The sequence below is a fragment of the Arvicanthis niloticus genome, chromosome 15, assembly GCF_011762505.2.
Source record: "Arvicanthis niloticus isolate mArvNil1 chromosome 15, mArvNil1.pat.X, whole genome shotgun sequence".
NCBI classification, from domain to species: Eukaryota; Metazoa; Chordata; class Mammalia; order Rodentia; family Muridae; genus Arvicanthis; species Arvicanthis niloticus.
In genome coordinates this window covers 25,612,934-25,629,205 of record NC_047672.1, presented here as the reverse complement: position 1 = coordinate 25,629,205, position 16,272 = coordinate 25,612,934, and the positions used below count along the sequence as shown (strand labels likewise).

The 16,272-nt window shown below is 38.5% G+C and overlaps 1 protein-coding gene across 2 annotated transcripts in view; it reads left to right on the top strand.

Annotated features, from left to right (window-relative positions):
• Nucleotides 1-16,272, top strand: part of Trim24 (tripartite motif containing 24) — a 95,628-nt gene that overhangs the window by 46,617 nt on the left and 32,739 nt on the right. For both annotated transcript variants that reach the window (XM_034519114.2, XM_034519113.2), the window contains exons 4-6: nt 2,128-2,260; nt 5,497-5,613; nt 13,651-13,765. In XM_034519114.2, coding sequence (XP_034375005.1) covers nt 2,128-2,260; nt 5,497-5,613; nt 13,651-13,765 — 365 coding nt within the window. The remainder of the gene's footprint in view (nt 1-2,127; nt 2,261-5,496; nt 5,614-13,650; nt 13,766-16,272) is intronic.

Here is a 16,272-nt window from a genome sequence, read left to right as displayed (position 1 = left end):
ATATTCAACTATGACACTATTCATGAGAGCCAGTTTATGGAACCAGCCCAGGACAGTCCACAACTTTTTAAGAAAATTATTTTGTTATGTATATAGAGATGTTTTGCATGATGTATGTCTGTGTACCACCACATTAGAGCCTGATACATGGGCAGACCATTTAGAGGACATCAATCTGTGGAACTGGAGTCAGAGAGGATTGTGTACTGCCTGTGGGTGCTAGGATAGAACTGAGGTACTTGGGAAGATCAGCAAGTACTTTTCATTGCTGAACGACCTTTCCAGTCTTAGTCCACATATTTTGATCCTCCTGTCTCATATTTGGGATAGAAAATATTCAGTTAGTTTATACTCATAGGGACTATCTGAAGACTTTTTAATTATATAAATCTCTCTCTTTTTTTGCCACTACATGTCTGTTTAAATTACTCCTTAATTAAATTAAAAAATCCTATCCATTTTTCTTAAGAAATGCTTGAGAGGTGTTTTCTGAGACTTTTTCTTTTTACAATTTTATTTATTCTGTGTATGTATTATATATGTGGGTACCTTGTGGTAGATTGCCAAGATCCAGCCTCAGCTTGAGAGAGAGACCTGAGGAAAGGGTGAATGGGTGCAGCAGAAGAATGACTCAGAATCAGTAATGATGCAAGCTGATAGCTTTGTGATCTGCTCTAGATAGCTCTCTCTTGCAGAACAAAGCCCAGTCTTATAAAGCCACTTCCTTAGCAATTGCATATCAGTTTAATCTTTTATCCCAGGTTCCCTTTTGATCATTCCACCAATCAGCATTTTATGACCTTAGCCCCTTGACTCTCAGAAACTAAAATACGGACCACATTCAAGGCAAATGAACCAGACAGCAAGTACATTTTTTAACATCACAAGTCCTATGCAAGTCCACAGCACTTGTGGTTGCCAAGACTAGTAATAGAGGCTATTTTTATGTGAGAAAATTAGCTTGACGCATAATATTTTTTATAATTTTTTCTATTTAGTGAGCTCTTGTTTGTGCCAATGCAAGCAGTATTGTAGCTCATTTTTATAATTCTTAGCTACCACAATATATTATTTTAATCTTTGGATTTTTTCTTTTTCATCTCAGTAACTCCTCTTATTATTGGAACGTATTAATGCGATCCTAGAAAGTAGAAATATCATTAAGCCATCATCTTTTTTCTTGATACTAGACTTTTTATCTGTCCCCAACCTCTATTTGGAGTGTACATCTTAGAGAGTATAATATCTGGATCCAATTTAGCTTTTAATGGCTTCTGTGGAGGAGACCACCATTTTACCCTCAATAATGTATAATCATCTATCTGAGTCCTGTTTTGTAACTATTCTTTTCTCTTTCATGATCCAGGGTTTTTCCTCTATTGATCAAATCATGTCTCCTTTAATATCTTTCTGACTATGCTGACTTATTAGTGTAACTCCCTCTGTTCTTTCAGGTCTGTGAAACCCCTCATACAATTCATATTGCATGCTTATATTTTGAATAGTTGGGAAATCCTGTAAAGAACAGCTCTTACACTGACTTATGTATTCTTGAACTCATGTTTTCAGAATTTTTTCCAACAGCCTTAAGGGCTGTCCTGCCAGTCATAGCATCATCATTTTTACTGAGGATCACCAGACACTTCCTCACTTCCCAGAATCATGCTGTTTCTGATTATCTTAGAGCTTGTTAACCTTGGCAAAGAACATTCCTCAAAGGAGGAACATGAAGTAAATTATGTACATTATCATGCAAACAAGCCTATGACTCAGCAGCCATCAGTACAAAGAGACCCATGTCCTGCTGGCTCCAGGACTAGAGCTATGTCACTCCACCCCTTTGCTGTCATCCTGACCCAGCAGGAGACATCTTGTGGCAGTTGGTTCTCCTTCCACCATGTTGGTCCTGAGGATTGAACTTAGTTCATCAGGCTTGGAGGCAGATGCCTTTAGCTACCAGCCTTGAAAATATTTAATATTTCAAAATCTGTAATGCAGTAGTTGTAATTAAGTGCATAGATGAAAGAAAGGTAGTTCTTTTTTATATCAGTGAAATTGAGTAGAGATGGACCACTAATGATTTATTATTCAATTATAGTAATTTTCTTTCTGCTTCTGTTTTTGCAGAGGCAGTTGGTGTAACCAGTCAGCGACCAGTGTTTTGTCCGTTCCACAAAAAAGAGCAGTTGAAACTTTACTGTGAAACATGTGATAAACTGACATGTCGAGACTGCCAGCTGCTAGAACACAAAGAGCACAGGTACCAGCATCTTTGCTGCCTTCAGATCTGCAACATACCTTTTATGTGGTTTACAGACTGCGACTACTTCAGCTAAATGGCAATTTGTATGTGTTTTGGTTGGCCAGAGGTATCCTGGCTTACACAGGTGTTTCTCAATTTCAGGGTTTTTTGTTTTGGTTTGGGTCTTGGTTTTTTGTTTGTTTGTTTGTTTGTTTGTTTATATTTTGGTCTGGACAGTACATTGAAAGAATGCTATGCATTGTATGTTGTTTAGCAGTGTCCTATTTGAATACTAGTTATACCCTGTATTCCTCTGCCCTCATAAATGACAGCTAAAGACAATTTTAAAATATTTAAGACATTACCAAATATACTATGGGCCAAAATTAGTCCACATTGAGAGTCAATTTATTATAATGCCGTTTTTTAAAATAACAAGATATTAGTTGCTAGTGTCAAAAAATGAGGATGTTGTAATCCAGGAGACGCCCCACAAACCACATGAACACCAATATCAGTCAGACAGAGATAGTTTATTGATCATTTGCGCTAGGACTGATTGCTCAGGGCTACAAACCAGACTTGGGAGCTGATTTCAACTCCAAGCCAGGATCCTGCAGAGCTTTTAAGTCTAAAATCCATAAACATCTGCGCCGAGTTATTCTACCAATCAGGATTTAGGGATTGGAGACTTCCTTAAGAACATGTCTTTGTAGTACACTTATCCTGCCCCCATTGGTTGGGGTATTCAACTGGGGCAGGGGATTTGCCTTGCCTTACATTTATGTCTTAACGTGCCAAGCAGGGTGTCAGTCACCCACATACACATGTCTATCTGCCAAGTAGGATGTCTGTTCCCAGGGAGGTCTTGGGAACTTAAACTTTATTTGACCCCTACTCAAAATGGAAGTCTCATCCCAAATAGCTTTCTTGTATTAGTACAGGTGTCTCTCTTATGTTGCGGTCCATCCCAGGGGCAGATTATAAAGGCATAAAACCATAAACGCTCATACACAGCTCCAGGAAGCACTGCTGGATGGTTGGTTCCGTTCCAAGTTTACTGTGGCTAACTGTGCAAAGCAGTTCTAACTGACTTCTATTGTGATTTGTTTCCAAGAACACCAAAGCACAGAACATAACAGAATATGCAATCAATTTGGACAAGGGAAAGTTTCCTTGTAACAGTAGTAACAACATAAAATGGCTGGCTAGACAGGCAGGAGCAGTTACCCAGGCTTCACAGAGGAGACCTTGTTTTGGGTGGGTTTGTAAGTTTGATTTTATTGTTGCTGTTGTTTACGTATGGTCTCACTATGTTGTCTTGTCTGCTCTGGAACTATGTAAACCAGGTCGGTCTCAGACTCAGAGGTCCATCTTAGTTGTGTGCCACCAGTTGTGACTGGCTTTTTAAAAATTAAGTTTATTGTTAGTGTGTTCCCATATGTGTCTGTCTTTGGGTGTGTGTTTAGGAGTCAAACCCAAGCTGTGAGGTTTGCATAGTAAGTGCTTTTGTCTGCTGAACCATCTCACTGGCCCTGACTACACTAGATGTTATAACCTATCCTCATATTGTACTTATCTTCTTCCTGGATCAGGCATGAACCTTATTAGAAGACAACCTTTGTGTATGGCATATATGCATCTTCTAGACACCAAAACTCTTTTAACTTTGCTTCTGCCTGTGATTTTAGTTATTCTTACTTAGGCTATATCAGAGATAGAGGCCCCCAGGTGAAATATTTTTCACCTTTGCTGGTTTTTTATTTTTATTTTTATTTTTGAGATAAGGTCCTTATTATATAGTTTTAGCTATCCTGTAACTCACTACATAGACCAGGCTGACTTTGAACTCATAGAGATGTACCTGCCAGCCTCCCTGGCACTGAATTTAAAGGAATGTACCACCACACCCACTTTTCAGCTCCATTTAACATTAAGAATATGTTCCTTGGGTATAGAATTCTTGACTTCCTGGTTGATAACAACTGCTAAATGCTGTGTCTTATTTTAGGTCACCCCAGGCTTTAATCAAAAGGTACAATATCAAATGCCTTACCCCATTTATCCAAAAGAATAATTCTGTGGCTTGTTATACAACAAAGCTTCTTACTGTTTCTGATCTTGAGAGTGTTTATCCTCAGCAAACTTCTATGGTTCTGAAGCCCCAAAATAGTTAACCTATTAACAAATTTACTTTAAATCTTTGACCTCTTTTTGCTACATCTGTGTAATGAGTGTTGGTTAATACACTCTTGAAATAAAAGAGTATCTAAAGACTTTTTGTTGAATAATAATTTTGTTAATGACCAGCTGACTCCATTTTTCTTCCTTTTCCTAGTTAAACAGTGTTACAATTTGATTTATTTCTATATTATTCCCTATGGTGTTTTTCTCTAATCATATATCAAGCTTAAAGGTCAACTTGTTTTGTTTTTTAACTTGTTCTTCCTCTATAATCTTGTCATTTGCACATTGCAAATTGTTTCCATTGTTTCATGGTATGTTCGTAGAACTGATTGGTCATAAAACCACAACTTTTCCTGTAAGCATAAGTAGCTAACTAAATTATGAAGTGCAAAAACTTGACTTTGTAGTCAAAGGTCAGAGCCCAGCTATAAAAGGCTCCCCTGCTTTGGTCAGGGCCACTTCTCTCTCCTACTTCCAAGGAGACTGGGAGTTTGGCTCAGCCATAAAATAAACTTTTACTTTGTAACATTTTTAGTGTTTAGTACTGGTTTTCAACACCATAACAAATTTGAGCAAATGAGAATACCTGCCTTTTTAAGACTTTCTGAGCCCATGTATGTACTTGCATGCCTACATTATGTGCAGAGGTCAGAGACGTTTGGGGACTCTCTCCTGCCATAAGGGTCCCAGGAATCAAAATTAGACTTGACAATAAGCATCTTTACCCATTGCGGCCATCTTGCCAGCTCACATTCTATATTTTCCAAGGTCATTTTTTATACCTTTTCTATTATTTCTCTTTCTTTAGAATCACCTATTTATGTGTGTGTCTTTGTATGTATGTGCGTATGGATTCAGGTACTCCAAGAGACTAGACTAGAGCATCTGATCCCCTGGAATTGGAGATACAGATGGTTAAGGGCAGCCTCTGAAAGCTGTCTTAACCAGGACCATCTCTCTAGCCCCCACAGCCTCTTCTCTTATATTATTTTTGTTTTGTTTTTTAACTTTTGAACTTTCTTTTGTACAGATATTTGTATGAAGTTATTTGCTTATTATTTCTTCAGATACCAATTTATAGAGGAAGCTTTTCAGAATCAAAAAGTGATCATAGATACTCTAATCACCAAACTGATGGAAAAAACAAAATATATAAAGTATACTGGAAATCAGATTCAAAATAGGTAAGTACATTTATGATACTATACATTTTTGACGTGTAGTAGATGTATACATTTCTAGGTTACCTTTTCTTAACCTACTGTGGAGTATCTGGTAAGCTTTTTGATTATGAACACATGGTTAGTAAGGCTTTTTCAGAAACTCTGGGTTGTGAAGCAGTTTTTTTTACTAGTAAAATGAAAATGTGTAACAATAATAGCTCATTTATCTGGTATATATTTATAATCAAATGGTGTTTTCTAATTTAAATTTTTTTCAAGCTTGAGAAAAAGACAGCTTTACCAGTAATGTAAGTTTTTAAACACTAGGTTATGTACTTAATTGCTATTTTTAAGTTCGTTAATATTTGAGATGCCTCCCTAGGCTCTAATTCTTAGTCATATAGGTGGAGGTTTTGGAAAACACAGATACTGGGTGTTACTAAACTTGGATGTACCGTTTCCTGAGGAGAAGACACAATACACATCCAGATAGGGGACTCAATGCACAGACACACACACAATGTATAAATAAGATAGATAGATAGATAGATAGATAGATAGATAGATAGATACATATATAAACATACGTGATATGTATACATATTTGTATGTATACACATATCTGCAACAATAAGAAAAGATCATGAATTTGGGGTGGACAGGAGATGGAGCGAGAAGAACCACAAACATCCAATTTGGTGAGCCAATGACTTTTATTGGGGTTACTTACAGAAATATGGGTGAGGAGTTCTAGGAGCAGAAAAGACTTACAGACAGCTGCATCACCAAAGCCCACCTTAGAATGGGTGACAGCTCACCAAGCTGGGAACCTGGAGCACACCGAATACCCTGAGGCAACTCAGCATGTTGGAGAGTGTCCTTTCCAGGTTCCTGAGTTAATCTAAACCTCTTATAGGCCAGGCAGGTAGGCCCGAGTTTGCTTCTTCCAGGCAGCTGTCTGGTCTCAAAGTGTTCTTTGCACCTCAGCCACTGAGAGTTGTCTTGGCAGCTTAGCTCAACTCCAGTTGATCTGAGGGGACTGTAAGCTTTTAATGCTACTGTCAGGAAGAGACCTAGTGAACCTGGCCAGTTTTAGGGACTTCCTGAAGCTGTCTTAAGTTGTTGGCCTTCCTGCTTAACTTCCTTGTAGTATGAAATATTTCAATCTCAAGAAAATTATTACACAGCAGTTTTATTCCTTGTCTGTTTCTAGATACTACTTGTTAGGGCTTGTGCTCCATAAAGGAAGTCAGATGTCCCGAGAAGCAGTTCCCACCAGGGCACTTGCTGACTTTCACATACCACCTTAGCACACCAAGCACACCATGTTCTTTCTTGTGTTGTTTTTTGCATGAAAATAACTGCTACTGTCTACAGGTGAGGAAGTACTGAGTAGAAAGACTTGAGTAAGAGAGACTGCTCTGTGTATCTCACTATTTATTGTTCACTGGGAAAATTTTTGTCAGCTTCTGTGGCATAGCTGATCATTATAGTCTATTACTCTTTCTTGAAACAGCTAGGAGATTCAGGATTTTGTTTTATTTTGTTTTGTTTTGAAAATTTTGTGGGATTTTTTATTTTAAGATAGGGCCTCGCTGTAGAGTCCTGGCTGTTCTGGTACCCACTATGTAGACCAAGTTGGCCTTGAATTCACAGAGATCCACTTGCTTCTGCCTCCCCAGTACTACATTTAAGGGCATGTATCACCACACCTGATGCTTTTTTTTGTGGTGGTGGTTGTTATTGTTGTTATTATAGGTATACTTCTGTTAGCTGAGAATAAATTCTTACCTAAAAATCTTAAATGTAGTCTAGCCATTTTTCAATATTCTAGTATTAGTATAATTATTATGGATTGTGTCATTGTCATATATTTATTCTGTTACATCGTTGTTCATATATCTTTTCATTTTTTATTATAACCAGATTGTGCTATTTATTTTTATTTTTCATTTATTTGTATGTTTGTGTGTATGTACATATACATGCATTGCTTCCAGAGTCCAGGAGAGAGTTTTGAATCCCTGGAAATATATTCCAGAAGGTGTCTGACGTGGGTACAGAGAAATGAACCTAGGCCCCCTACAAGAGCAGCAACTGCTACAGCCTCTTGCTGCTTTTAACCCTTCTCATTTGTATAAAAACTCTAATTAACAAAGTATAATTTTCTTTCATTATATTCTAATCAGAATATAGTATTTTTGCTAAGTAGAATAATTAACTTCAAATTGTGATTCTGAGTAAGTTGAAAAGTCGAGTGACTGTGATGGTCAAAGGTAAGCAGTTGTGGGACGCTTTCCAATTAAAACATCTGTCTGCTATGAGAGCTACTCTGTGGATTTCTCTACTGTGCATGCGGTATAGCAAGGTTTACTTCTCTTTTTTTAGCATAAAGATGTCTATTTCTTCTAATATAATTGTTCAAAGCACCAGCCTTAGTATTTCTGTAGAACTTCAGTAACTGCAGAAGTATAGAATGATTCTAGGTTCTGGACTGTGTTTCCATTGTGGTTATTTTGGGGGAGTAGGATTGCTTTATTCTGTTTCATTTGACATTTTCCACTTTCAGGGTCATAGTAGCTTTTATAAGAAATCTTAAAATCAGATACTATGAATTCTCTAAATTTGTTTTTACTTTTCCTTTTTTTCATATATTTTTGATTCTTAATTTCACACCATCCACTCCAATCCACTTATTTTCCAGTCCTTCCATATTCACCCTCCTCCACAAAAGAATATTAAACATTAAAATTAAAGCTAAAAAAAAAATCTTACCATGTGTGCCAAAATCTTCAGTGTGCCATAGTGTGTCATACGTATACCCTTCTATCCAAACAGCTTTCCTTGAAGATGTTCATTAGAGTGAGTGAGTCATTGTTTCCAGCCCTCTGGATTCTGCTATGTATGCCATCAATACCGGATCCTCAGCAGGACTCCCCCAACAGTTCACAATGGGGTATATGTTAGGATGGGCCAGCTCAAAGCCCTGGATCTGGGCCTGGGTAGTATTGAGGTGCTCTGCCTGCCAGCTCTCCCACACCTAGCCTAGGCCACTAACAGCCATCTCAATGGGCCTTTGGTGGTAACACAGCCACAGACATCAACACGGACCCAGACATAGCCTGTAATGGCAAAGTAGACCCAGACATCACCATGGCCACAGAAATCTCAAATCAGGTTCAACACCTTGCATCTCCAGTTTCCGCCTCTCTTCATAGTGCACAAACCACTCTGCTTTGTTTCTGTCCCATCTCTACCATTTACTTGTTCATCATAGTGGCAGCAGACCGGGCCTCTGGCTTTGGGTTTTTTGATAGTCATATTTGCGTTTTCATTGTACTTTTTGAGACAGTGTCACGTGTAGCTAAGGCTGGCCTTAAACTTGCTATGTAGCCAGTGCTGACCTTTTGTTTCTGATGCTTCGTATACCTCACAAACACTGGGTTTATAAATATGGGCCACTTTCTTCCTTAAACAAAATAACATTGCTGTGTATGTGGTTTTGGTCTTTAAATTGTGGTATTAAAGAATCTTTAGGTTGGTGCTAATTGTCCTTTCCTTCGTTTCTAAGAAATCCTCTTGCATTTGAGGCATTAGCGCTGAAATATATCTGCAACCCCCTATTTCTCTGCAGCCTACCTGATTGCAGAAGGATGAAAATTATGCTACTAAGTTTGATATTATTTTGCTTTAAAACAGGCAGTGTTTTCCCTTACTCATTCTGTTGTACCACTGAAGGTGAGTCAGCTTTTTAAAAAGTGGTTGTTTTGTACCCATACCTGCTTTCCTTAATTCTGAAGGCAATATTGATTTCAAACAATTATCTTGAAGTTATAACAGAGTACAATCTCTTCAACTGTGACTTTAAAGTTTAGAGTGGCTGTAGGAGGGGCAGGCAAGAAAAATGAAGTTGTGTTTAGTTATGTAGAACCGGGTGTGTAGGACACCAGTACCTCCTGTGTCAGCTGTTCCAGTGTATTGGATATGAGGCTCCGTTCTCTTTCTATCCATTTCATCTCCATGTTTCTCTTAAAATACTTGTTTCATAAAACATAAAAGTAGTTCAAGCCAACAAAGGATTCCACTAGGCACTCATGAAAAAGAAAAACTGTTATTAGCACACAACTGGGCTCCCAGCTAGTGCTTAAGAGGGGTCTAGTTCTGACTAGCTAGAAACTTTCTAATCTTATGTACAGTTGTGTGAGTTTCGAGACAGAGAAGCACAGCTCCGGTTTCTTAAAGAGCATCCGTCCACAAGGTCTGTGTCTTCAAGGCAGTTTTGACAAGTGCCACTCCTAGGAGGAGGGCAGTGTTATGTTGGAATCACGGCTCAAGTCTAGACAGACCAGACAGGCTAATGCAGTGCCACTTGACAGAGGTTTATTGGGGGCTGGAGGAGACAGAGACAAAGGAGAACAGAGAAAGGAAAAAAAAAAAGGGTGCGAAGGTCAGGAAGGGTCTGCCTTTTATTTAGGCTGTAATGTAATCGCTCACAGGTAAGGGTGGGATGTAGACTCTGGGAATGTATGAGATTGCCATGGCAGCAGACGTGTGGGTCACTGTCACCAATGGGTGTTACCACCGATGGGTTTGGGAAGCAATCTGCCAAGCCTGTTCCTGATACCAACAGGAAGGACTTTTAACGAACAAGCAGCCCTAATGAGTGGTTTTATAAAAGCACAACTTCAGCAAACTTAAATTCTAATTAAGTCGGGAGTACAGTTCTGTTTTTCTTTACTCTCCTGTATTGTCTAGAGGAATGAGATAGTAAGCTGTCTGTCTTAAAGTCATTGAATAACACTGGGGGAGAGCCCCTCAGCTTAATTTATTTCTATGTAATTTAATATTTTCTTGATCAGGTATGGGCAAGTGTCACAACAGGCAGGGAAACCAACTGCAAATATGTGAGAATGAGAATTCAGTTCAGTTTGACTTCATCAAACTTTATCAGACTTCTAAAGAGTCTGGTGCGAGGCAGATTATTGCAAGCATATTTAAACACAATTGAATTTGGGAAAAAGTTTCCAGGCAACCATCATTCAATTGCAGCTGCACAATAAAGCATAAGGTATGGCAATATAGCAACTGCTTTGCAAAAGTACATGTGACCTTGAAAATGGGTTCTGTAGCTAAAAGGCCTAGAATCGGTGGTGTCTCCTGCCAAGGTAGCATAGAGGTTAGCAGGCCATAAAATACATGTAACATCTCTCCTAAGGATGGCTTCTGCAGAAACCTCCCTGTCTGAAATGGGTTGAAGGGAGACACAGAGTCAGATGCAAGTGTAGCGTTAGAGATTGATAGTCTTCAGATGTTCTAGCTCTCTAACTATCCTGAATGCTTGTTGATAACTTCTACAAAGTCCTAAAAACTTTGCTCTTTGTAAGGGTTAAAAGCCTCTGACTTAGGGATTGGCACCTGTGGTAAGCCTAAAGCTGGGGATTAGGTGAAGTCCCTTCTCTCCATTTCCCCAGGGACTCTGCTGATCCAACACCCTGCCTGCTAGTTGGAATTGCAGGAAGAAAAGGGGCACTTTAAAAAGTGATTTTAGCCTTTAATTTCTAAGTTCTCTTTAAAAACTTTTCTATGAATGCTAAGAAAGGTCTTCTCTAAAAGGTTCTCTCTAAAAGATTTTCCAAGTAAAAAGGGAGTCTCTGTTCTCTTTGTCCTCTGCACTTATACATAATTCAGGATACATAATAACATGGTAAAAGTTTACCACAAGTTTACACATAGATTCAAGTCATAAATTGAATAAGAAGTTTGCAACAGAGAATGTTTACATGCATAGCCATTAAGAATAATTAATCCGGCTAAACATCCTTTATCTGTTACTAGCTCAACAGGTTCATTGAAAATTAAACCCATAAATTTTGTGACTAAGGTATTAGTGAAGTTTCATATAGATAAATCCAGTCAATATGTTGTCTTCTGTCCTTGCACCTATAGTAAATCCTAAATTCCCCTTTTATGACCTTTGGTTAATGGCTTTACAACCTCTTAGAATGTGCTCTAAGTTGTAAACACCTGCTTGTTGTTTCAGAAGCAGTTAACACTTGATTGACACTTGAAGACTGTCAGAGTTCTCATTGAAGTTTTAACATCAGAAAGGACTTAATAGCAGTCCTATTATAAAAGGTCTTAAACATTACTTTAAAAAAGTTTAGGAATTCTTATAGGATCATCATTAAGAATTAAGAAATCATGTTTGTCTATGTAGCATCACTTCAAGATAGTCCATCTTAGTAATTCTGCAGAAATCTGCTCAAAGGGCTGGGCTAATACATAGTGATTGTTATATATATTTAATAATAACAGGAAAAGCATATTAATACCAAGAATCTTTCCTCAAATGTAATCTTCTCAGCCTTGCCTAATGAAGCAAATCCATCATTAACTTTACAGTCCATGGTGAAACCATGTTGGGGAAAATCACCTGCTAGGTTTTAGCTTCTCCTTGATGGCTCCTGGCAGGGGTTCTATTAATTGGGAGCTAAAGATAAAAGGTGTGGGGAGGAAGAATCTGGGATAATGTTCTGGGGCATTTGGGTGAAGTCTACCTTTACAGAGAACAAAAAGTCATTGACTATCCACTCCCAGCCTTCTGGGAAAGTTATTTCTTTCTTTGAGGAGATACCCCATACATGACTAGCATTCCTGGTTTTCCTAGTGATATGTGGGTGCTAAAACTCTTGTGCCTCAACATTTTCTGAGTAAGCTTATTAGTAAATCTCTTCTAATCATATTTTAATTAATGTTGAAGTTAAATCTTTTTCTCCTTTTCAGCTACTTGGCTCTTATTTCCTTTTGTCTCTTGAGTATGGCTGCTAACAAAAGACATCCAACCTCCCTAAACACTCAACAACCACCCACACCCTATGGGGGCTCTAGCACTTATATACCCTCTGAAAAGTTCCCAGAATTCCAAATGTTATGCAGTCACAGCTGACACAGCATGCTTCTTTCTGCTAGAGCACGAGGCAGATCATAATCAGCTGCTGTGGACAACTGAAGCAGCCCCTTATCCCCACACCTGGGGTTAAAGCAAAAACATAGCTTAGAATATTTTAGTGTTTTAAAAGAAAACCAGAAGACTAAAATAATCACTGTACCTACCCACCCACCCTCCATTTTTATGTGTTGGGGGTGTGCATTTATATGTGTGTTTGCATGTGTATGGCATCTGATGTATGCTGGTATACATGTGCATGTGTACATGTGTGTGGAGGCCTAAGGTTAATATCAGGGGTCATCCTTGTTGCTCTTACACATTATTTATTGAGGCAGATTCTCTTAGTTAAAAGAGCTGACTGATATATGTATATAGTGTTGCTAAGCAGTTCACTTTGGGGATTCTGTCTTCACTTTCTCAGGCTGGAATTACAGGTTGGTTTCCACAGCTACCCTGCATCTGTGTGGATCCCAGGGATGTGGACTCTGGTCCTCATGCTAGTGTAAAAAGAACTTTAGCCTCTGAACCATTGAGAAACGTAAACTAATTTTGTTGTCTTTTGCTTCTGTGTTTCAATATGGTGAAAATTGCCAATTTAGACACCTGAGATTGGGAGCTGGAGAGATGGCTCAGCAGTTAAGAGCACTGACTGCTCTTCTAGAGGTCCTGAGTTAAATTCCTAGCAACCACACAGTGGCTCACAACCATCTGTAATGGGATCCGATGCCCTCTTCTGGTGTGTCTGAAGACAGTGACAGTGTACTCAAATACATAAAATAAATAAAGCTTAAAAAAAATAGACACCTGAGATCAGAATATCACAGTTATATAGCCAAACTTGTTCCCAGTCATAATTGTTTTGTCTTGACTATAAATTCTAGTTGCAGTCTACTCCCAGGTCCTATTTTTTTAGGCCCGCATACTGCTGTGTGGCATATTTTTTTAAAACCATGTTCTTTAAAATATACCCACTGTCCATGTTTTGTTAACTGAATTATGGTTTCTAATGTCTTCTGTCTCCAAGTCAATAGGACTTGGAAATAGAGCTTTTTAAGACTAAACATTTTGGTTTAATTTTAGATATTTTCTCTCTTTCATTTCATTTTCAGGATAATTGAAGTCAACCAAAACCAAAAGCAGGTGGAACAGGATATTAAAGTTGCCATCTTCACATTAATGGTGGAGATAAACAAAAAAGGGAAAGCTCTGCTGCACCAGCTTGAGGTGAGTCGGGCAGTGGTAAGGGTCTGTGATTCAACATGCTTTCTTCTGCCAGATGCCGCCTTGTGGCTCCCTGCCTATAGCCCTGTCATACACTAAGAGTGTCTTAATCCTCACATTTACTCTACAGCATTGCCTTACTGCGAAGCTCTGTTGAGTGTCGTTCATAGTTAGATATTCACTGAAGTAACAGCTATTATTGTATCATCAAGGGGATACAGAATTTTCTAGAAAAATATGCACACTTAGTTATGGTTTTATTGCTGTGTAGAGCTACTCTCATGAAGGAGACATTTTACTGGGGCTGGCATACAGTTTCACAGTTTTAGTCCATTTTCATCATGGCAGAGAAACGTGCTAGTCAGTGTGCCAACAGACATGATGCTGGAGAAGGAACTGAAGAGTTCTACGCCTGATCCACAGGCAGAATATGTGCCACGCCGGTGAGACTCAAGCTTCCAAGACCTCAGAGCAGGCCTCCAGTGACACAGTTCCCCCACCAAGGCCGCACCTCACCTCCTAAAAGTGCCATTTACACACATGAGTCTGTGAGGGCCATTTCTATTTAAATAACCACATCCACTGTTTGCAATATATAGGTTTTAAATAGATTCTTGCAACATATAGTGATGTTCCTGTCAATAGCAAACTATAATAGTGATCTTTTAAGATTATATACTATGTTATCTCATGGCCATCTGTCTTTGTTGATGGAGATACACTCTATGATGCTTGCACAATGATAGAAGTACCAAACAAAATATTCAGTACAGCTCATTATTAGTAATGCATGGCATTTAATTAGCCTTCTGAGAGATTAGGTAAAATAGGTATAGTGACTTATGCCTATAATCCCAGCATCAAGGAGGCAGGGGCAGGTGGAATTTCTGTGAGTTCAAGACTGGCCTGGTGTATATAATGGGGATGCAGGCTAACCAGGGCTCCAAACTGAGACCTTTTCTGACTCAAATCAGCAAGAACAATAAAATAGATACATATAATGTATTTCTTACCCTCAATATTATAAACTCTTTGTTTTGCTAACATTTTTTCCCTGTTTAGCCCATGCTGACCTATTACTCAAAATCCTCCTGCCATAGCCTTCTGAATGATGGGTTCCAGGCCTAGGCCACCATGCCCAGCTTTATTTTAGATATAGCCGCAGTTCTAAAAGCAGCACTTACAGAGTATATGCTCAAGGCAGGAGAGTTGTTTAGAATTATTGTGAAACAATAAAAGATTGTACTATCTTGATCATCTTTCTTTTCTACTCTGTTTTTCTTTTCTTTTTCTTTTTCACTTCGTAGACCAAGCTGGCTTCAAACTCATAGAGGTTTACTTGCTTCTGCCTCCTAAGTGTTGGGGTTAAAGGCATGAGCCACCATATGCCAGCTTGCTTGTCTTTCTTAAATTCATCAAAGGCAACAGCAGATGTTTGACCAGCAATAATATGGGGCTATAGTATACATGGTACGTGAACTTACTGTATACTATTTAGTTATTCCTTCAGTATGTTGGTGAAGAAAGAATTTATAGACCAGAATCTGTTGAGAATAAGAGCAGAAAGAAAGTGCCAATATGGGAAGACGTGAAGTAGAGACAGCCAGGAAAAAAAAATTTAGTTCATCTTTAATTCATAATTAATCAGTTGATAAGATCTCTATGAGAGAGTCCTATCCCAGCTAGGAAAAAAATGGCTATTTATAATTCTGCTGTTATGAAGTTAGTTACTTAGTTGAGAAAGTACTTTGGATGAAAGGAATCAGTGCTCAGTCATGTATCTGTATTTTCAAGGTTTTGTAGTAGTTGCTTTAAACATGGGCACATTTAAGCAGAATTTGATGATTTCGGTTTTCTATATAACATAGTTTACTGCTTTGGCTTCATTCACATGAAGAGTTGAAAAATGAGGATAAGACTCCAGAATGAATCTATGACCGTGTACTCAGCCGTCAGAATTAGTTTTGACTAACTTCAACCTGAAAATGTCATAGTATTTTTTGGATATGCCTCAAATCATCATTCTTGTGGTTCACGAGTCACTTTTGAGACAGACAAATGGAGCCAGTTTGCTTGCTACCTTGGAAAACCAAGGCACCAGAACTTCTCATTCTCTATTTCCAATCCTCTTAGAAGTTTTCAAAAAGTTCTTTCCACTCCAAAGGCACACTGTAGTTTTGCCGAGGTCAGTGCAGCTGTTAAATAAATTATCTTCTGAGTCACACTTAAAGTAGATCTGTCAAAGCCATTGACTTCGTGCATTGTCCAGACAGCTGACCAGGGCACACAGGGGAGAGCTCCGTTCTGTTTTTCTAATCATCTGTGTTAATAGAAAGCCCTAGTATCTTTTTGTCCTTCTCACCTCCATTATGGATGAGGTTTGTGTGTGTGTGTGTTTGTTCAATAAAGACTGTTAAATAACTCAATATGGTGCCTTCCATTTTTGATCGCTGTGTTTCCTAAGTATGCATTTTCTGTGGAGAAAGTCTATATTGTAACCCATTGTGGCA